The sequence below is a fragment of the Lates calcarifer genome, linkage group LG2 (assembly GCF_001640805.2).
Source record: "Lates calcarifer isolate ASB-BC8 linkage group LG2, TLL_Latcal_v3, whole genome shotgun sequence".
NCBI classification, from domain to species: Eukaryota; Metazoa; Chordata; class Actinopteri; family Centropomidae; genus Lates; species Lates calcarifer.
The window spans coordinates 9,716,942-9,740,314 of record NC_066834.1 but is presented as its reverse complement, the minus strand read 5'-3'; the positions used below and the strand labels follow the sequence as shown (position 1 = coordinate 9,740,314).

At 40.9% G+C, this 23,373-nt stretch overlaps 2 protein-coding genes across 3 annotated transcripts in view; one reads left to right on the top strand and one right to left on the bottom strand.

Moving 5' to 3' along the window:
- Positions 1 to 93: 93 nt before the first annotated feature.
- Positions 94 to 23,373, bottom strand: part of fshb (follicle stimulating hormone subunit beta) — a 96,247-nt gene continuing 72,967 nt past the window's right edge. Inside the window, exons 3-5 of one of the 2 annotated variants that reach the window (XM_018683405.2) lie at positions 19,714 to 19,795; positions 1,647 to 1,830; positions 94 to 376 (exon numbers count right to left, since the gene is read on the bottom strand). In XM_018683405.2, the coding sequence (XP_018538921.1) occupies positions 173 to 376; positions 1,647 to 1,805 (363 nt within the window). In that variant the 5' untranslated portion in view covers positions 1,806 to 1,830; positions 19,714 to 19,795 and the 3' untranslated portion in view covers positions 94 to 172. Of the gene's footprint in view, positions 377 to 1,646; positions 1,831 to 2,959; positions 3,075 to 19,713; positions 19,796 to 23,373 lie in introns of those variants that run through there. The other variant, XM_018683404.2, reaches the window with a different exon arrangement.
- The window catches only part of kcna4 (potassium voltage-gated channel, shaker-related subfamily, member 4), a 43,924-nt gene continuing 31,116 nt past the window's right edge, over positions 10,566 to 23,373 (top strand). Inside the window, exons 1-2 of the mRNA XM_018683403.2 lie at positions 10,566 to 11,130; positions 11,475 to 15,371. Of these exons, the coding sequence (XP_018538919.1) occupies positions 12,106 to 14,202 (2,097 nt within the window). The 5' untranslated portion in view covers positions 10,566 to 11,130; positions 11,475 to 12,105 and the 3' untranslated portion in view covers positions 14,203 to 15,371. The remainder of the gene's footprint in view (positions 11,131 to 11,474; positions 15,372 to 23,373) is intronic.

Sequence of the window (23,373 nt, the reverse complement as noted above, 5' to 3'; positions counted from 1 at the left end):
ATAACTGTGTGCAGTGGACGCTGTTGATAGATATGACAGAACAAATTTAAAAGATAGGGAAACTTGTGAAAAAAAAGACAAAACCCAAAAAGCTAAGTGATGCCTTTTTATTTCAGACTCAAGAGGAGTGACAACAAGTCACGAGTAAAGGTAAGGATGGACGATGGGTTCTTTAAGAGGACAGACAGGTGGATATGTCTCCCGGAAACCGCCCGCAGTACGTGTTTCCTGCATTACATACAGTACACTCGCAGTTTCTGGCCACTGGGTAGGTGACACCCACTGGACATCCTTTAATGTGTGTCACCTCATAGGACCAGTCCCCGTTACAGACCCTCTGTTCAGCCCAATCATCATGGCCGATGTAGACCGGATCCTGTCATCAACACCAAACACATTTAATTCAGTTTCTTACACAAGTGGAAAACAAAAAGTGAAAGAAAGATGATCTTTAATCTAGATGATCCTCAAATTTATAAATGAAAAGATTATATATAGTAGATGTAGATAGATAGAGAGATAGATGTAGATATAATTAAAAAATATTTAAACAAAATGCAAAGTGTGATTGGAATGGATAAAAGGGCTATCTAACCACAAACAGATAAATACAGCTGTGTAACCTGCTGTATTATTATTACCTAATCTGCAGGTCTTTTAATAAATGAACCTATGAGGCTAAAATGATTTATGTCACTGTTGAAGGACTATTTACATCAGTAATGTTTGTAGATGCACCAGTAAACGTGGAAGCATTTCAGGAAGCAGAGTTAACTTCTTGAAGTAAAACATTCAACAGGTCTTTATTTGTTAGTCCATGTTCTGGGTTTCACTTAATAAAGTTGTCCAGCTAACTTTTTGTTTGTTTGTTTGTTTGTTTCTTGCTTCTAGTCTTGATTATTAATTATTACACATTATAACAGTTAGTTAAATTAAAATTGCAAAGAATGACAGAATAGTTGCCAAAATGAGGTCCTCCTGTTCCTTCTGATTCCTTATTGATGCACTGTCAATGTAAGTGACAGGGGTCAAAATCCTGCAGTCGTTATTTTGTGCAAAAATGTATTAAAAAGTTCATCTGAACATGCTGCAGAGGCTCCTGCAGTCTGAGTAAATCCAAATTATGTGGGTATCTTTGCCAAGCTGCAGTGGAAGGTATAGGGAAATTTGTATAGAAAGATATCCACTTAATTTGTCTAATTCAGACGACTGAAGCTACTTATTAACTTCAGATAAACTTTGGAATGTAACATCACTTACACTGGAGGTGTTTTAGGAGTTAATACGGGAACCTGACAAGCTTTAATCTTGTAATGTGTGTTGGCCAGTCTCTCTCTCTGTCCTGTTATGTGATTTAATGTAATTGTCTTTTCTAACTGTTTCTGGCCTTTAACTTAAATAAATCTGTGATAGTTATTTAGTTGAACTGAGGTGAAATCAACTAAAAGGAAAAGCTCCCTGAAGTTTATCTGACGTAGAAAAAAATCAGTAATAGACAACAGATCAGTTAACAGAGCTGAGCTTCACATATCCATGCATATAGGTAGATTAAATGCACAGGCCTGCACATGTCTCATTAGTTACTGTGGACAAGGGCTGTTCCGCAAGTCACAGACAGTATGTTTAGAGTCTGAATCATCTGTCACCTCGTGGTAGCACTGTCCTGCGCATATGGTGGTGTAAACGAACTCGGTGCCGCCACAGCTCTCCACAGGGATACTGATGTTGGTTAGATGACAGCCGAAGCTGCAGCCCTGCCCCGCCCCCGCCACTGCCAGCACTGCTGCCATGACAACCAGCTGCATCCTCTGCTGGGTGCAACACAAACGTCTGCCACAAGAGGGGATCAGGTCTCACATCAGATACTTCAAACCATATCAGGGGATCCAACAAGTTAATGTGGGTTAAAGGGTGGCACAGTGTGACTTTACTGTCCAGTTTTTTTAATTGAAATTATTCTGGGGCTTGTGGGTTAGTAGTATTTATTTGCAGTATCATAGAATAGAATCTGTGATGAAATGCAGAATGAGAAGATAAATTTAGTTGGAAAAGAGAGATTAAACAAATAGTTTTTTAGCATGCCTCTATTCAATGAAATCCATTTCTTAATATTTTTCATTGTGTAGACTCTCTATCAGGACATTAAAGGGTTGGTTCAACAAAATGACACCTATTCAGTCATATAAATAGTTCTGGTTTTATTTGTCAAGGTTAGGAAATATCTGCTTCTGACTCTGCCACCCCTGCAATACAACTGAGGTTACCAGAATTATGTTTGTGGTGCTCAAAGTACCAACAACAACAAAAAAAACCATTTTAAAAATCACAAGCAAGCAAGTAACTTTCTTTACATTTGATCTAATAAAAGATAAATAAGAATCAACAAAATAATCTTTACGTCAGTTGAGTAGCTTTTTCAGAAGGTATCTACCGTCAGTTAAAATTTTGTCAAACGACTGTTCCTGTGGAAGAAATGTCAGAGGTGGATCCCTCCAAACCCAGAGAAATAAACCCAGAACTATCTGCATGGATGCAGATAGGTAAGTAAGAAAATATGTTTTTTGTAATTCAACTGTAGTGACTGTTATGAAAACCTACTCATCAAGCTGCATGTTAGAAAATATCCTTCAACAACACCAGCAGAACGAAAGGGATAAAGGAGGGATGAGGATTTTAAGAGACTTGTTACATTGAAAATACTCTTAACTCTTTAGACTCTAATCCTCACATCTACCACACTGTGATGAGATTCTAGTTACCTGTATTTACTGTTCCTTTACATTAGTTACACAGCATTTACATGAAGATATTATTTTTAACAGAACAAGGTTGTTGAGAGAATCTAATTCTTCACATGTAGTGCTGCAACTCCATTTTTTATTATAAACCTATAACAAATAATTTATAGATTTTAAGCAGTTTGCATATTATCTACACCAGTCTTTAACAGAAGACGTACCTTTAGAACTCTGTAGTTGCTTTGAACCGAAGTTGCAAGTTTGGTTCCCCCTATTGCTCTCTAAACATCTGTAACAGCTTTCAACCTGTGACTGTCCTTTCTTATACTTAAATAGTGCTGCTCATAAATCCTTTTAATCGGTTTAACCTTGACTCTGTGCTATTTTTCCTACCTGTTTAGACTTAAAAGCAAATCCTCGTCTCTTTCCCTCAACAGTTCAGGGATGGCCCATGGCTCAAGGCCTTTCCTCCTACACATGAGGAGGAGCGAGTCGGTATCTTCAGAAATCTCGCTAAGATTACATGACTGAAAGGCTTAGGTGGACCACAGAAATATAAACATGAATCTGCCCCCACAGTATGATATAAAACACTGATACGAGCATCAGTAATTAAGCTGCTGTGCTCCATCTTCATTGCTTTGTGTCATTTTTCCACTGTATTAAAGAAAGTCATTCTCACTGTTTTCTCTGTATGCACAGTTCAATTATACATATACAGATGGGGGACAAAATAAAGGAAAAGAAACTAAAGGACATTCAACCACAAGGCTGCACAATGTCTTCAGTGCTCCTTGTCATAAATTCTTCAACTCTGCTGGAGAGATGAACAACATTCATCGAAGGACATTTCCACATTTGGTGTTTTGCTTATGGAGGGGGAGGGGTTGGGTGGAGTGGGGTTGCTGTCCAACATATCACTGCAAAATCTCCCATAGGTGTTTAGAGGACCCCTAAAATCTCTAAAAAGCCCACTAGAAACGTCCAAACTGACCACTGCAACCTCCTAAAGGACCTCTAAAACCTCCAAACACCACCCATAGGAACTCTTCAATGTTCTCTTAAACCTTCTGTAAAAAACCCCTAGAACAACCTTATGGACCTCTAGAACCTTCCAATCAGTGACTAAAACATCCTAAATGTTCCTGAAAACCTCCTCTGTAACCACTAGAACCTTATAAAGGAACCCTAGAGTTAATAGTTTTTAAAATAAGTCTTTTCAAGCTTATATTTGAAGTGATCTCTGAAATGCATCACGTCTTTTCCTGAGGCATACATTACTCTACAAGTCATCAAAGGAGCTTTGCGACTTTGCATATTTCTGTCACTTCCATGAAATAAACTTTCATAAGTTCATTATAAACTCAATTATGTTGACAGAGCAGGTTGTCAGAGACTAATGGCAGACTCACCAAAAAATGTGACATTTGAAAGTCAGTGTTTTATTTCTAAAACCACAGTTTTTATGTATTTTTGGCATCTTTAAAATAGTTCTGGCATAGGCTTTTGTTTGTTGAGAAATGAGACCATCCAAGTGAATATTGGTATAGTCTGTGTGTTGCTTTCAGCCCATTCATCTTAGGAGTCAAATTCAAGACACTGTAGAAAAAGACACTGCCAGAGAGTGTTTGATCCTAACACTATGGGATGCCAAAGTCGAAAAAGTTTCCCACAGTGGCTTTAAGTACTTTTCTGTGCGTGATCTAAAAACTGATACATCAACTGCAGGGAAGCTCATCGGCAGGAATAAATCTGTATGAATAATCTATTTGTGTGAATCACTCCAAAGTTTCTCAGTAGCATGTTTTTATTAATGAGGCGCACTTTAGTTTTCACTTGGATCCAGTAATTGAGGAGTTCTCATATCATTTAGTACCTATCTTAGGAGTGTCTTTAGGGAATTTCTTCAAATTTGGCACAAATTTTCATTTAGACTGAAAGATTAAATGATTAGATTTTGGTGGTCAAAGGTCAAGGTCACTGTGAACCCACTAAACATGTTTGGGCAAAACTCAAGAATTCCCATGCTAATTGCAGATGGATTGGTTGGCAGAGTTATACAAGTGGTAATTCTAGTTAATATTCTAGCTGGTAAAGATGTTGCACAATTTCTATATGATTGGTTTAATTGGTTTAATCCATATAATTTTTTAAAAAGTAAAAAGGACATATATAGTGCTGTAGAAATATAAAGTAACATTCAAAGCAAGAATTCAAGTAACTTACAAGTACTATACTTCAAAACTGTACTTAAGCACAGTACTTGAGCAAATATACACCTTTTTACACCACTTTGCTTGACTTTTGTTCCATACAGTTAAAGGAGCCCCCAAGCCTACTCCTGCTCCTGCATCTTTTTTTAGGAATTCTGTAGTGTGCTGCATTCAGTAAAAAGTTAGCACTGCACCATGAGCTGGACAGTCTGCAGTGACAATACAATATAACAACTTGGGCAGCAGCCACGGTTCATCCAACTGCTGCTCCGTCTGCCCTTGCAGCCACCAGGGACTCAGAATCCCAAGCATCCTGCTGAACTGCCATACCTGCTTAACAAGGCTGCAAGGACTTTTATAGAGTGTCAACCCTGTCCTCTAAGGCGCCACTCCCTTTAGGAAATCTAAGCTGAAATACATCATTGTTAGCATTGCATTTTGTCCTTAATGAACACCAGTCATAGTTGATTAATCCTGCATTCAGAATAGAACACATCATCAGTCATTTTCTGCAACAGCTGGTAATTCCTCTTAAAATGAGCACATCTGTACTGAAAATTGATTTATTAGGTATGGAGCTGAAAACACAACATCCATGCCTGCACTGCATTGATATGTTAATTACATAAACACCTTATTTACAGTCAACCTCAAGTCTGGAAAGGGCAGGTAAGACTTTCAAGTACATGTCAATATTATGGTCCTAAAAATAGCTAATTTGTACTGCAGCAAGATAAAAGAAAATAATACTAATGAACCGAGCAAAAGATATCCTAGTGAGCATCTTATTTCTCTTTTCCACAGCCATAAGAAGAGAGGGCCCGCCCTGTAATGTCACATTAACGTCCACTGGGAATCAATTTAGAAATGATGGACGAGGTGATGGTTTCAGTGCCCAGAATGATTTTCTGGTTCATAACTCTAGGCACCACTATAAAAAAAATCTCCTTTGGGTGCAAAAGCTCAAACAAGCTTTATATGAAGCCACATATAAAAAAGCTCCAAGCTGTACATCTTGCTGACATCACAAATTTGAGTCCCGGGTCATTGGTTTTGAGCTCTGGAACAGAATCCTCTCACTTTTTATCAACACACCGTAAACACAGCTTTAACGGGACTGACAGCATCCACAAACCCACTCAGTCACACCTTGCCCCCCTCCATCTTCTCTGCAGAGCCTCACCTCCTCTGCCGCTCCATCTGCTACTGTACGAGTTCGTGATCACAGTCACCGACAGAAACGGACTCCTTTAAACATCATTGTGTCGCATGCAAAAAAACACTCACCAAGGCCCTGAATACACTGCATCGCCCCACGCTCATGCCCCCCCCACCTACCCCTCCCTCCTTCCATCAGGTCTAAACAAACGCCTCCACAGCACTGCCAAGGACAAGACTTTTGTTTGGTGACTGTGCTGGATGTTTCTGTGTGGAAGTAGGTGGTAGGTGTGTTTATGTGTATCGACTGCTGATGATTCTTCACTGCCTCCTGTTCTCTCTGTTCCCTTACCATGTTTATATCCAATCTCATTTCATATCTGTTGTTTTATTTCTTTTATTAGCATATCTGTGGTCTGTTGCTGCCTGTTAAATGTCTCATGAACACATGGTTCAGGACATGCTTCATATACATGCCGTGGTCCATGCAGTCCAGGAATTTAAAATATACTGAGCTCACAGGTCCAAATTGCCCGAACACAACCCCACAGATAGCCCACTTGGTACACCTGTTAGTCATGAGTTGACTGATACTCATTGTCAGTGAAAAGTTAAAAGGATCCAACCATGAACTGAAGGACTATTGCACACTGACACAGGGTCCTGGAGTACACCTGTACAGCACTGAAGCAAACTGAGAAGCTAAACCACTGGAAGAAAAGAAAATACTGTGTTTAGGTGATAGGTTACTCTCTAAATTTGATTAATTTTATTTTTTAATGTATTTGCCATTTCATGATAGAGTTCATCAGTGCAGGATACATATTCATTATAAATAATGATACTGATTTTGACCATATTGGCCAGCCCTATGTCAGCTGAACACTTGTGTGAATGATTTTTTTTCATGTAGTATTATGCTATTTGTTCTCAGGAATCTCAGTCTCAAGGAGACAAATGTACCTGACTAAATGAAAACTTCCTGTGCTCCACTGATGCAAAACCAGATTTTCCATCACACTGACAAGGTTAAAAGGTTAGCATTGCATCATTGACTCTTACACTCCAGTGTCAAATGTCTCAAAGTTTTCTGACTTCATCTACTAGTTTTAAATGATGTTCTTTTAAAAATGACACAAAGGAAACAGCTTTATTTATTCATTTTTTACACCTCATAATTATTTCTGAATTTGTCATTTTCCTGTGGTAAAGGTCCTGGCTGTAACGATGAACAAATGGGTAACTTGGAAATAAATATATGTTCTGGATTACAGGATGAGCTTCAGAATGACATGTTTTTCTTTCAAATAATCTGATTTTAATAAACTTGGATTTGTTCACCATGTATGTCTCAATAGGAAAAGAAGATGCAGAAGGATGCTGTCAACAGATGCAGCGGCGTTACAGCTCTGGGATCAGTTCAAAGTGTGTCTAAACTTGTGTGTAATAAGCCACCTTCTATCCTCACTCTATCACCTCTTATTATTACTGACCTCACAACTCCCCCTGGTGCTGACTGAGGTGGATGCTCAATGAAGTGCAAGGGGTGAGTGTGCATGTGATGTGTGCGCATGTGGTGGGTGGAAGATTGCCTACATGTTGTGCAGACGCGGAAAAAAAGCGCCTTTAATGTCTTAGGTAAGTATCTGTAACACAGAGAGAGAAAGAAGCAGAAATGACTCTTTAAAGAATCAGCGAGTGATATTTGCACTGTCAGCAGCACTGATTATTTCGCAAGCATAAGCCTCTGCATTGGATTTTACATTTTGTTTCAGATTTTCCTCTTATGAAAAAGAAGCACAGTGATTGTATAATACATTTTAGTAGAAGACTGCACAAGCAACCAGAAATATCCCAACAGGAGTATTACAGCGAGAGATTTAAAATAACACCCCAGGGAATTATTAGGATTCCTTAGAGGAATATTGTATCTGCTTTCTGGAATAACAGGCTCCTTTTGTCCTAATTAGAGTTTTTGAATCAAATGGACAGGACTGAATGGGCTTCAGCTACTGATTACTGTGCGTCCCAGCACTGGGCCTGCAGTGTTACCTGCAGAAAAACCAATTATCTGCACAATCAAATTAAATCTGGGAGGTTTCAAAGGTGCAATGAATAAGACCTTTACTGTCCTGTGGCGCAAAATGATCCAAATAAATCTGTGGTGGCAATAGGGTGGTTGATCAATAACAGTGACTCAACAGTTAACTCGCCAGGTGCTGAAATGTCTGTTTTTTGTTTTTTTTTAAAGCTAGTGCACCTGCTCTCCCAAAAGACACGGCTATATGGCACTACTGACATAGACCAACGACACAAACATCCGCTTTTCAAGCTAAAAAGAAGATAAAGCAAAAGTAATATTACGGAACAGTATATGATAATAAACCGTCTCACCTTATCTTGTTTTTATTGAGAGTTCTGTCAGCTTTACTTTTAATTATGTTAAAAGTCTGTGACGTCAAATTTTTGTCACTTGAAAGTTTCAACACAGACTTTTTGACATTGCATTCAGTTCTTCGCTAATCATCAAATTACTTGTGTACAGTATAATGGTCAAAAGCAATCTTCCTTTTGTTAAGTATCATTGTTTCCACAAAACAGTTGCATATACCTGTATATAAATAAGAGTTAATGTGGCCCTATGAGTGAAAAATCACTGCAATATTCATTACCCTGACTTGTCTGGGGTTTTCATGGTCATTACTCAAAAAAAGTAATGCACTCTTAATTGCTTTATCAATAGTAAATGCATTGTTTGACTAATTAATACCTGAGCACAGTAATTTGTTAGGCTGCTTTTTGTGTTACAGTCTCCAAATTGGAGACTCCAAATTGGAGACTGTACTCTCTGTTGTTCTCAGAAAAATCAGGTTTATATCAGGTTCTCATGAAGAAAGAAGAAAACAGAAACTAAAGTGTGCAGCTGTTTCTCTTAGTTCAGGGTGAGAGGATGACCTTTAATTATACACTGTATGAACTGGTGTCTTAATTTATATGATTCAAATTGGACAGGGAAGTCTTTGAAACTGCTGTAGTTACATGATATGCTAATTATATTTGGGTGACATTTTCTGGGGGCAGAGACACAATGTTGTTTCTGCTGTTGGGGTTTTATCAGGGACCAGATGATGGCAGAGGGCTGCTGAAATGTCTGTCCACTTCAGGCTTGTTGTTAACCTCATGAATAGATTTATCATGTTTTATACTTTTATTTCCCACCACATTTTGGCTGAAATCAGTAGCACTTCTTTGGCTGCACGTATTTATTTGATGTTATTTGTGTCTTAGGTGATGTTTTTACATGTTGCAGTGTTTTATACAGCTGAGGATTTGTCAAAAGTAAATTTCCGCAATGGTAGACCACTAAATTTGTATCGTTTTGTACCCGTAACGGCCCATTACTCGTTTGAGCAGCTGCTGATTTTACATCTGCGGCGTCAACACAAATTCAGTGGTTTTCTCTGTTATTTCTATTGACTGAACTGCTCTGGGAAAGGGTAAAGAACAAATAACTGATTTCACTTCACTTCCACAAGGGTGGTGTTCTCTTTTAGGTGCTCTCTTTAGTTGTATCAAATATCAAAGTAAGGGCAGAAACAATGGAGGTGAATGACGTTTAGTTTTCCTGTTTACTCATGGGGGAAACTGCAGATCTAAAATATCCATCCTAATTTCCCAGAGAAAAAGGTGAAAGCTTAAAATGTCTTGTTTTGTTTTTGGCCAACCCAAACATATTCAGTTCACTGTGAAATAAAACTGAGAATCTTAATGTTTGAGAGGCAGGAAAAAGCATTTTTTATTTATGCTTGAAAAATGATTTCAACAACTGATTATGAAAATGACGAATGATGAATCGACTAATTGTTGCAGCTCTGATAATAATGAATTGATATGCCTGATCAGTATCTGGGTACAGAGAAATTGTGGGAAAAGTATATTTAGCATGAAGTGTTTCCAGGGCTGTAAATTCACATATTTTGAACGTAAGCTCATTTGGTACACACACCTGTGCAGCTTCAGGTGAAATCTTTATATGGATTTCTGGTCACGTGGGGTATACTCGATTAAGACAAAATACTGAAAACAACTTAAGATTTCTGACACATTTTTGCCCAGAAATATCTGAAGGTAAAACGTGACAAAAACAGCCAGTGTTTTGTTGGGTTGAGAGGATGATTTTGTCTTAAAATTGCGAGCATGACGACGTTTTACGCTGGCGACGTTACTTTAGGAATGAGTGGGAAGTAATGCGTTACTCTTATTTTGGGGGGGGGGGGGTAAGGACACCGGTTGCCACCCAGCAGTGATGATGAAGGGCAGCAGAGGCGGCTCGGGTGTGAGACTGCAGCACGGTGCGCAGTGACCGGCTGCATCCACTGGGGGAGGACCGAGCACCGCCTGCATGCGCTGCGGTACATGAACGACTTTCTCACCGAGGCTCTCCATCATCATCACACACACACACATATACACAATGGGAGGGATACAGGAGTATAGGTAGGACTACAGCGGCAGACAGACAGATGTGTGATGCTCAGACTTAACCATGGGGCCATTTCCCCTCGCCTGCGTGAACGTAAACTTTTACCCACCCTCGCATCTTCTCGCCGTGACCGTGTGGAGCTGTCATTGATGCCAACTCGCTGCTTGCACACCTGCTTCTTCTTTTTTCCCCTTAAATGACTATTGCTGCCCGTATAGCAGGAGCGATGCAGCACAAACGGGGGCTGAAGTGGCAATAGATCCTGTTGAATTGAGACAAGACGTCGAGACGCAGCCAAAAAAGTGTCCGTCCTCAGAGTGTGCGTCAGACCACGGATGTACATAGTGGATGTTATGGTCGCTGGCTGGATACGACGGATGGATATGTGTGATATTACCCCCCAAAATCAAGTGGGGAATTTGGGCAAAAGCGAAGAACTGCATCCTCACCTAGCCTTCCTCCTCCTCCTCCTCCTCCTTCTCCAGCAGATTTGTTTGTAGGGGGGCTGAGGCGATTTCGTTTTGGCCCCTTTTCACATGTAAGTATGAATGTCAGGATGAAGGGAGGCTATTTTAATGAGCAGAAAATTTCGTGCGTAATGTCTGTGCTAAACATAAATGTCTTCCATGCATTTATTTCCGAAGCCTACCTTCATGTGAACTCAACAGTAATAATAATGGTAATAATAGCCAGATAATAATAATAATAATATGATTTAAAAAAAAAATAATATGCCAATTAAGTTTTACCGCCTTATATTGTAAAGATGCGTAGTATCATGGACTGTGTAGTCGCCAAAACAACGGACATCAATGTGAATACATCATTTTTTTAATGCCTAAACCAACTGCTGTTCTCTCTTGTCTTCTCTTTCTCTCGCAGCTCCAGAGAGCGTCAGAGGGATAAAGTCATTCACATTCACCGGAGCTCCATAATATAACAGCAAACATCCTTTTCTTTTTTCTTTCTTTTTTTTTTTTTTTTGAATCTCATCACATAAAATGGCAACCATGAATGACCACGAAGGATCAAAAGACGCATTTGGGCGCAAGCCCTGGTCGTGGAGAAATTAACCACCTGATGGGCACCGGAGAAACCGAGGGGAGACTGTTTTGGTGTAGCTTGTTGACTTGGTGATTTATAATGCTGAACAAATAAAGGACGCTGCAAGTTTGACACAGAGCGTCTGCGTAACAGGCTATGCCACCGACCGTTTCAATTTTTGGTTATGGTAATGATGTCATAAAACACTGAAGGCCTGACCAGGAAGATAGGCTGATCAATATCTCCTATCATGTAAGTAGCCACATGGACTGCACTCAACATGGACCTAATTGAGGTGTGTTTGTTATTCTGACATTCTCATATTCACAACTGATTGGTCGAACCGGTTGATGTCTCATTTTCTCTCTCTGCGCGCTCCGAGCTGCAACTTTTATTCTCTGGCCTGCATCCACATCGCCCTGAGGCGGTTACTGTAGCGCTCACGGACCGAACCGCTCATTGACTAAAGATGGAGTTTGCTATGGTGGGTGCGGACGGCGGGTGCAATAGTCACCTGCCTTATGGATATGCCCAAGCTCGCGCACGGGAGAGGGAGCGCGAGAGAGAGCGCCAGGCTGCACAGTCTAGAGCGGCGGCTGCAGCGGCCGCCGCCGAAGGTGGATCCGGTGCGGAGGGGGGAGGAGGAGGAGGAGGAGGAGGCGGCGGCGGCAGCGGCAGCGGCGGCAGCAGCGTAGGGGGGTCCACCACCACCTCCACCGCCTCCTCGAGCGCTCATCTCCTTAACAACCGCCAGCATCAGTCTCGCGCCGCCTCCTCCGCGAACGCCAACATCAGCAGCGGCGGTACCGCCTCGCGCCCCTCCTCCTCCTCCACCTCCTCCTCGCAGCCGCCACAGCACCAGCAGGAGCCCGAGCAGCAGCAGAGAGTTCTCAGAGAGCGGAAAAAGCAGCGCGGCGTCGGACGGTGGAGACGCAGCCGGACGACTCTCGGCGGAGATCTGCGCCACTCGGAGCTGGCGTTGCTCGGATCTGAGGAGGACATCATGATAGAGGAGGAAGAGGCCGAGGGAGCCGAGGAAGAGGAGGAGGAGGAGGGGGACCGGGGAAGCAAGAGGTCGAGCTTTCTGTGTAACATGGATGATGAGGAGGAGACCGTCTCGATCACTGACAGGCGCCCTCAGTCCGGATACGAAAACGTTTACAGCGAGTGCGGCTGCTGCGAGAGAGTTGTCATCAACGTGTCGGGTCTGAAGTTTGAAACTCAGCTAAAGACTCTCACTCAGTTCCCGGACACTCTCCTGGGAGACCCCGACAAGCGAATCAGGTACTTCGACCCACTGAGGAACGAATACTTCTTCGACAGGAACCGACCAAGTTTTGACGCCATTCTTTACTATTACCAGTCAGGGGGGAGGTTGAAAAGACCAGTCAACGTCCCGTTTGACATCTTCTCCGAGGAGGTGAAGTTTTATGAACTCGGGGAGGAGGCGATACTCAAGTTTCGAGAGGATGAGGGTTTTGTCAAAGAGGAGGAAAAACCTCTGCCTGAGGACGAGTTCAAGCGCCAAATCTGGCTGCTTTTTGAGTATCCGGAGAGCTCGAGCCCTGCCAGGGGGATAGCTGTCGTGTCCGTCCTGGTTATAGTCATTTCTATTGTCATTTTCTGCCTGGAGACGCTGCCGGAGTTCAGGGATGAAAAAGAGTATCTACAGCCACGACACAACTCCACTCAACCTGACCACGGATTTACTCCTTTCAACGACCCGTTTTTCATCGTGGAAACGGTTTGCATCATCTGGTTCTCCTTTGAGATTATAGTCCGCTTCTTTGCGAGTCCGAGCAAAGCCGCTTTCTTTAAAAACATTATGAACTCAATAGACATTGTATCCATTTTGCCTTATTTCATAACTCTCGGCACGGACCTGGCGCAGCACCAAGGCAACGGGCAGCAAGCGATGAGCTTTGCCATCCTGAGAATAATCCGCCTTGTCAGGGTGTTTCGCATCTTCAAACTGTCCAGGCACTCCAAGGGGCTGCAGATCCTGGGTCATACCCTGCGCGCCAGCATGAGGGAGCTGGCCCTCCTCATTTTCTTCCTGGTCATTGGTGTCATCCTGTTCTCCAGCGCGGTGTACTTCGCCGAGGCGGACGAGCCCACGTCTCAGTTCACGAGCATCCCCGACGCTTTCTGGTGGGCCGTGGTGACCATGACCACAGTGGGCTATGGCGACATGAAGCCCATCACAGTCGGTGGGAAGATAGTGGGCTCTCTCTGCGCGATCGCGGGCGTGTTAACCATCGCGCTCCCGGTGCCTGTCATAGTGTCCAACTTCAACTACTTTTACCACAGGGAGACCGACAACGAAGACCAGACGCCGGTGGTAGAGAGCATGCCCCCGGGCTGCCCTTACTTCCCTGACTTTCTAAGGAAATTCAAAGGCTCGCCCTCTGGATCCTCGCTGGGGGACAAAGCGGAGTATATGGAGATGGAGGAAGGGGTAACGGAGTCGCTTTGCGGCCTGGACAAGAGCCCCAGTAAAGGGAACGGCACAGACATAAGCAGAAAAAACAGTACTAACTCAAAATCCATTCAGACTGACGTGTGATTACAAGTAGAGTTGCGTTTTTTCTTTTTCTTTTTTTCTCAAGAAGAATATTCCCTATAAATTACTGTATGCCCAACAGCAGGTGGTCCCCCTAACACAAGTTTTACGCACGCCTCAGAGCCCACACACACACGCACACACACACACACGCACACACACACACACAAGTCACCAATTGGCGATGTTCATTCTCTCCATCTCAGAACTATAGTTTCTTCCAAATCCTCTCCACACAGACGAAACCTTTAGGTACAATTACGACCAATATTTGCCTAATGGGTTTATTAATTCTTTCATCTGACCTGTGCGGGCTTCCAAACCAGACATAAAATCGAAATTCTCGAGAAGACAGGCTATGCATTCGCACTTTATGAGTTTCATCTGTCAATAACAGAAAGGATAGGGGATGATAGTTTTGCTGTTATGCAATAAAGTTTAAAAAAATGTTTGCACTAATGTAGAATTTGCGCCTGGTTTGGCAGATTTTTATTTCAGAGACAAAACTGTAGGCCATGCAAATGGCAATAATTTAGTCATCCTCTGACCATTTAGCTGAAGAATGTTTGAGCAACTTCCACAAAGAGAGCAAACTAAGGATATTAATAACCCCTTCCATATGCTGCCACTAAAAATTGGACTCAAATAAAGGAAAAGGCTAAGACAGATTTAAAAAAAGACAGTTCCAACACTTAATATTAACAAGACATGATAAGACATAGCATTTAGCAGTCATCAAATAAACCAGGGCTAGAATTATTTTTATGACATCGACACAAATATGCTTTTCCACAACAGGCCAAAAAAAGCCTTGTGTTGTTGACCCACCATGAGAGCTAAGCACATGAATCATCAGAGTTTTAAAAAAAAAATGGCTGGAGAAATGACTTGCCCCGCCAGGTTTTGTATGGACAGGCTTGGAGCCTTGGCGACAACAGTTTCCCCAGTTTCATTTAAACCACCTCAAAAATGACAATATCCCTTTACACGGACGCAGATGGAAAGCTATAGCAAAAATGACTCTGTTGTGGAAACTCCTCGGAGGGGGAGTTTGCGAGCAACTTCCTCTCCTGTCCGCTGGACTTCGTGCACAAAATATTTTTTTTTTCTCTCAAGAGGACTATGATTATCTCCGAGCTCAGAGGATCTCCGGGATGTGGATGTCTTCCAAGGTATGTCGCGTGCAGTTCGTGTGTTTTTTTTTAATCCATTGATGATGAAAACGACTCTCGGTGTCACAGGACTGAGCCATTCAGTCATTTGAGATATTCAACATATTTTTTTTAATTATATCTCACCAGGCCTTTATTGTCACCTCTTTGTTGTCCCTTAGACCAAAGAATGACGCATGGTTACGCGTGCGTAATAGTGCGTAAATACTGTAGATGGCCGAATTAGGCGCACGTGCTCATGCAGTTAGGTAATGTTTCTCCTAAACGACGTTTATGCTGCAGGTTCAACCATTACAAACACCCTGTCATTTATAATAGCTGTAATAATCTAATATAAGATGACATCAGGTCAGCCCACTGAGAACTTATGCCAAAGGCTTTGGAAGATTTACCACAAAGGATTCTGTGGCTCATTATCAGAGAACAGTAGATATTCTGTGTACCGTTGATGTGCTGCAGAGTTTACTCCCTGATTTGGTTGACGGTCTAGATTAAGTGGTTTTAGTTTAGAGTTTCCTTGTTTTGTCCCTGCTGTCCATTTGTATTCTCACCTTCCACTGCAGGTGTAACATGAGGACAATGTGACACATGCACCACAGAGATTAGATGTAATTTTAAGAAATTTAAATAGGTAACTGAACTTTTATCTGTGGAAAAAACATCAGACACAAATTATTCTTCAAGGCAGAGTATTTTTATACATCTTAAAACGTCACTGGAGGGTCCCATGGTGAGATTAGAGGTACAATGGGTTTCTGTTCTAAATGAGTAAATCGTAAAGTAAGAAATAAGAATATTTGTTAAATGTGTCATCAGTTCTATATGGTCCATGAATACTTTCTTTACTGCTGGGGTTATGAGAGTTTTGAGCTATAAAACTTTGTCATATGTTTGGAAAAAGTTTAGGAAACATTAGAACTGTTGCTCTTGGAAAAGTTAACAAAGCCAAACTGTGACTTGACAGTGCTTTGCAGTGTTTCTGAGTAACAGTAACTGCATCACAACTTAATTTAAAGTGATTTTTTTCCAAGTTTTGTCACAAACTGTAGACCTTTGCGTTCATACAGTAGATCCATATACACCCTGTCACTCACTTCATCAATGCCTCTCAGCATTCCCCAGCACATAATCACTGCAAAATCAGCATATAATCATTTATTGCTCTGTGTGTCTGTATCCTCAGAGGAACTATTCATACAAGATATTTTCAACACCTGCACCCACAACCAAACACACACACACACACACACACACACACAGAGCACCATCCTGGCACAGAGCCAGCTCCTCTTGATACCTCACACTTAGCACTTACATAATATGGCTTATGGCAAGAGACGCAATCCAAAACATTTTTCAAGCAAAGTGTGTGGGTCAGGCATATTCTTAGGCCTGTAGCTGCTGAGCTGACTGTGAAAACAGCCTGTATCATCCTGAGCCACAGAACAAAGCTGAATGGTTTTGACGGTTCATGGCGACCTATTGTCACGTGCACGGTGAGTATTTGTAGTGCAGATTCAGACCATATGGCCGGGCTATGTGAGAAAGAGTTGAGACTTATTTGTGGTTATTTCTTAAAAGGTATTCTAATGCCTGTCAAAGGACACAGAGGAGAAGTGGAAAGAAAGTGAGTGTGGTACATAATGTCAAACCACGTTATGTAACAACAGGAAGAACAGAGTGCAAATGAGGCGAGTTGATGTACAGAAAGTTACTCGTCAGTTTTGCTAATCAGTTAATCATTTGAGTTAAAGACACTTAAAGACACCAAACTGGTTCTAGCTTCTCCAATGTGAGGGTTCACTGCTTGTCTCTATGTTATACCACTGTAACATGAAGATTTCTGTGGCGTTTGGCCTGTTGTAGTCAAGAAAAACTAGGGTTTAACATCACTTTAAGGTAAAGAGAGGGAGTGATGTGCTTTTGTCAATATTTATGTTTTATTTATGGACTAAATGCTTAATTGATTAATCATATGATTTGAACTGACAGACTTACTGATAATGAAAGTAATTATCCCACAGCTGCAGCATTGTACTCTTGTGGATGGACTGCTCATTGATAAATGTTTCTTTACAATGCTCCACTCTAGCATACAGTGCAAACAACAGTAAACCACAGTGATTCTGATTTTCCTAATGAATGAACTCTAATGGTTAGAGTCACGCTTTTAATAGCGCCAAAACTGGATTACCAGCCAGGCAACGTTGGCAAATGCCCAGGGGCCCCAAAGGCCCCGGGTTTTTCTGTGTGGCAATTACTTTGTTGTACTTTAATGAATTGCAAATTTGGTGGGTAATATGCAACTCTTAAGCACAATTAAAAACTGAAAATGTAAGTACCCTGAGGCTGCTCCTGCAAGTGAAAAGGCAGTGACACAGGGTCAGATGAAAAATAATTTACAACATTCATATCATCATCAATCTGCATAAAAATGACATGTACTTTTAAATTGCGTGCAGTGCACTGTCCATGTTGTTTGGGTTTAAATTATTAGGTTTAGGCAGAACAACCACTTGGTTAGGGAAAGATTGGGTTAAAACATTAAATTGCAGTTTAATGGCATTACAATGCCAGACATGAGGGTCATAATGTTTAGCTACTGTTCTCGAACATTGCTCTCCTGCTGCCTGTGCAACTTAACTTTTTGCCAGAAAAGTCCCCAGCCATCCACCCAATGTCCCCACCCTCAAAAAGTCACATGTAATCTGAAATGCATCACATAGACATGGGAAGGATCAGTGCATCACCTGCATGCAGAGCTGCTTTTATTAATGTTTTATTGAATTAGGCTCCTCACTCCTCACCAGTTCACACACACTGCATTTCGTGCGACAGTTGACGCTTCTGGATTGAAACAACCTGCTCTGCATAACAGAAGCCAAATTGTGCTGACGACCGTAGGTCAAAGTCACGGCTGACCCTGCTGACAAATGGCTCATTTAGCTGTTCAGAAAATGACTCCTAGCTGCAGCCAAGACATCCATCCATCTTTCACATCCGCTTATAACTGTTCAGGGTCACAGGGCTGGGCAGGAGCCCATCACAGCACACACTGGGTGAGAGGTAGGGGGTGGGGGTGGCACAGGTAGCCAGTTATTCACATAACACTAACATAAAGACAGAAACACATCTACACTCATGTTCACTCCTTCCTGGGAATTTCCAGTTCACCCGACTAGCATGTTTTTGGACTGTGGGTGGAAACTGAAGCACCTACAGGTAACCCACACAAAGTCAAAGAGGTCATGCATACAGTGCAGAGGAGTTAAGGACAATGTTACAGTATACAGTTATGGCTATGACATAACATCAACTGCTGCACGCCTTAAAACAAGGGTGGTCTGATACAAAAGCGCTGCAGTAAATCCTGTTTCCATGAGGGTAATATGTGACGCTTTTGTTGGAACTATTTTTATAGAACTTTATTTTGACAGCTGTGGTTTGTGGCCCCGTTGAAATGTGTTTTAAGAAGAGTTCTTTCTAGTATTTTCAGTATAACAACAATACCATTAAACAGCACTACAAACTACAGCTTCCAAAATTTCCAAAAAAGTTCAATTAAAACAACTTCTACTAAAAAAACACTGTAACCTTCACAGTGGTAGTAAAGCCAAGCAAATTTCCACAGTTTTTACAGTTTATAAAAAATACATCACACTCATTACATCTTAAGATTTAATGTTGTTGTATTACATATTGTTGCTATTATGTTAGTTTTAACAGGGTGTTATTAAGAAATACGTGACTGAATGTATTAGCCATGAGATAAATCAGTTTATTTCACTGCTGATGCTCTGGCCTAAAATTTAAGGCACTCTGTTTATATGATCTCTTAGTTTTTTTAGTTTTTTCTGGCACATTCAAGGTTGAAAACAGCTTGTACACAACAAGTTAAGTACAGTCCTTTAAACCACATGTTTGTGTAATGTGTCCATGTAATGCTTTTAGCATTTGGTTGAGTGGCAAGACATAAAACACATGCAGCAGTGTTATTCTATTTGCAAAAAGGGCATTGATGTTGGAAGTTAGTAGCAGATTGTGAATGGTAATAATAGTGCAATGTGAGAAGACTCAGTTTTTCATATGAGACCTTGCACTGTAAATTTTCTTACAGAAGTGTTAATAGTTGTTAGATATCTGTTCAGGTTGAAGGTGGGTGGAGCTATGCTGGCATGAGCTGAAACCACAGGTATATAGGGGGTAGGCTATGACAACACTAGTTGTGTTTGCTTCACGTATTTATCACCAAAAAGCATTGTGTGTGTATGTTTGAGGTCTAACAGACATGCTGAAGGCATTTTCTTCTTCATAAACGTATTTAGAAATGTGAATTGCTTACATCCAGGTTTGCTGGTTTGCAGTCCTCTCCTTCCCTGCCTTCTGCTGGCGTGTTGCTGCTTTTCTTGCCACATCACCACCACCTGCCGAGCAGTGGAATAGTGTGAAACCATTGGCACGGCTGTGTATTATGTCACTGGCATGCTTGTGCACTTGTGTGTGTGTAGATGATACAAGCAAAAACAAGGACCCAAACATCAAAACATTGCTCCATTGTGGTCAAAAATCTCTGTAGGGTCCCCTTTAATTTGATACCACCACTCTGACCATCACTTAGCAGCCTTACAAACCCACTATTGTTGCCATAAATGAGAATTGATGAATAAATTGTTGAATTGTTGAATAACGTTTACAGTCAACTGAACATCTCTTTACTAATACTACTGTATCCCATGTTTTTTTGAAGTGAGTGCACAATGACAGATTCTGTTGTGTTTACGGGAGAGTTTTAATTTCTGTCACATGTATTCCCTCAATAAGCGAACCTAATATGCTCATTTTCCAACTCTAAAATGTAATTCTTGGACTTCACTACAACAGCATTACATGAATCACAGTCAAATCCTCATTCATCTTGCACTGGCCCTTTATGCAGCCCTTCAGGTCAGCCCGGTCAGATTTGGTCAAATTTCGGAAGTCTCCTCCTTTTCAGGGGCAATGTAAACAAATTATAGTAAGCCCCATGCTTGTGAGGGTATGACATATGGGACATGACCATATCAAATATGGAATATGTCAAGACCTGACATTAGCTCTTGCCATCCTAACAGGAGAGAGATGTCAGTCAAACAGAGTATACTGTTCATTCAGACAAGAGGTCTAATCAGTCAAAATAAATGATATCAACAAGGGCATGTAGGAGATTTAAACACTCTATCAGCACATTATATTGTATTGTGTGTACAAAAAATGAAGGGTTAAATGTAAAGCATTTGACCTAGAAAGTTCTTCTTGCTATAATAGTTTTTCCACGGATCCAGCTGGTCATGTTTTCATAAATGTAATGATTTTGTGGAAAAATCATTAATCCTGCAAAATTACATGGACTGGAACAACATAATAATGTCTGCTTGTTTGAGAAAAGAATCTTAAATGTATTGATTTAAGTTAATTATTGTAAACAATGAATTTGTAGATGAGCCGTCATGCCTCACTGATAAAATCAGTTTGGAAGTAACCAAAGCAACATGAAAAGAGAACAGAAATAACAAAACAGTGGAATTTCATGAGGCTGGAATGTCTCCCCCATTTATCTGCCTCACCAATACATTAATCAGGCCTGATAAAGAGCTGTCGGCTAGTTGCATTGCCAACATACACAACAGACGATCCTAGCCTTTGTCATTGCGTGAGTATTTACGATAATTGGTGTCCCCTTTTAAAAATGACCCGACCTGAGCTACATTCTTGTGAAATCATTAACAATAACTTAAACAGGATGGGATCAATTCATCAACTTCAACTTGAGTCTGATTGTTGCTGTGCTGCTGTCCAAACCTATTGGTCAAGGAAAGCTGAAAGAAAGAGTGAGCCAAAAGCAGTGAGTAGTGAGATAAAGAGCCTTTTAACCAGGTGAGAAATAACATCACCACCTGGTTTTGGTACTGGTTCTGTCACTTAACCCCTCCCCCAAACGAAGATTGTCCAATCATTGCATATCAACCTTAACGAGGCACGGCAGGCCCGTCTAGCTTTGGATTTAAAAAGTTTGGATAATGGTGTCGGTGCCTTTCTAAAATCAAAAACACAACAGCTTAATGGTGATGAATGGATTGTTTTTATATGTTCTAACATAAGCTGCAATCGTTAGCATGTCTGGTAAACAAGCTCACTACCTGTATTTGTAGCCTAACCCATGATGTATATATCTAGTCACCTCATTAGCTGCTGCTGTTCACTGCTGCAATATTGGTACAGGGAAGCTGTGCCTCCTCATGCATGTATGTCTACCAAGGCAGGAAGACTATCCACAATTAAAACCATCACAACTCTCAGAATTTTCAACTGATTTTACAGCAGTTTGGTTTGTTACAAATGCCAGACCTGTAGATATGATACAGGATACATGATTAAATTAAAAATGTGAGTTTTCATACCCAAAATTCTTTATCTTTTGTAAAAAGCAATAGTTTCTATAATAGATTTGAAACAAGCTTATCCTATTCAGTTATTTTCTGATTGACTCATACAGCTAATATTAGCTCAGTACAGCTGACAAAATCTGCCAGAGACAGCTGTCATTGTCACTACACAATCTGAGTCATCTGTTGATTTGAGTCGCACTTTCCTAATTTCACCACATTTTACCACAACCAATTTGCATGTGAAAAAAGAGACCAATAAGAGACAAAGAGGTTTCAGTAGAGATATGAGTTACACTGATGTACACAGGTGATAGAATACTGGCATGTATATTTACATGTGAAAAGAAACTAAAGTGTGGTTCGTATGGGCCTAATTGACCCCCTAGAAGAGACAGTGGCATGTTGGCATAGTCGGCAGAGTCCTTTTGAGAGTTTGTGTATGAGGTAAGAAAAATACGGTATTGAATAAACTGTGATAATCCAGGATGGCGGACCTTACATGCTGTAAAATGTTTACACTCGCGAATGCATGACTCACATCTATGGTTGACTCAGACTGTGTAGTGACAGTAATCTCAGATGGCAAAAAAACAATCACCAGCTAGGAATAAGAAGCCTGCAAATATATATATAATATTACTGTCTGAGATCAAGGATGGATTATTAGAAACATGACTGAGAATTTCTATGGTACCATTATTGTTATAAACTGCATATGAGTATAGTTACAAACAGCTAATTGGACAATTTGACCAGTCAATAGGTCCACCTTAACATCATAATTGCTCTAGGCAATCACGCACTTGACAAACAGTGTTTGTCACCTCCAATTTTCCATGTAAACACAATGTTCACAGCCCCATCTGACGAGAGCAGTTAATAAAGCACACTTGGGATTACAGCCCCAGTGTAAGTTTAAACCAGCTCGTGGTTTCCATGTAGCAGTTACATAATGTCCCTCTATTGAAGGATAGCAACCTGATTCTTTGCACCCTCCACTGTTTCCCCTCTTTCTAATTGGCTGCATTAATCTGACATTATCCAGAGGCTTTATTATGTTACTTCATTCTAGACGTGTAGATTGTATTGCTAATTACACATGTGCCTCTGTGTTGGGTTTCTCCACCCACAGGAAAATCAGCTGCTTTTGTGTGCTTATGCTGCTGCTTTATCGTTATTTAAAAACTGCAGTTATTACATGTTTAAAGAGAAATGCTGATTTCGTTTTATACATTCCCAAACAATGGGATGATATTAAAGATATAAAATAAAATGTAGATTATAAATCAATATTTAGAATATCATAATGTATCCTATTCAGATACAGAGGTATGTGTGGTCAAAATGTTGATTAAGTTTGCTGTCACACACAGACAATCTGGGGCAACAGAGGATTACAGATTTGTTATGGCATTGGGAAAGGTAAGCATTTCAAAGATTTGTCATATCAAGTTGAGGGTTTTTTCCCCCTCATTTTTCAGTGTGCTACCTAAAACCCCACAGCGCTGCAGCTTTTTATGAACAAGCTTGAGATTTGATTAAATGGAGCAGCTGCTCAACCATAAAAAAGTTTTCTC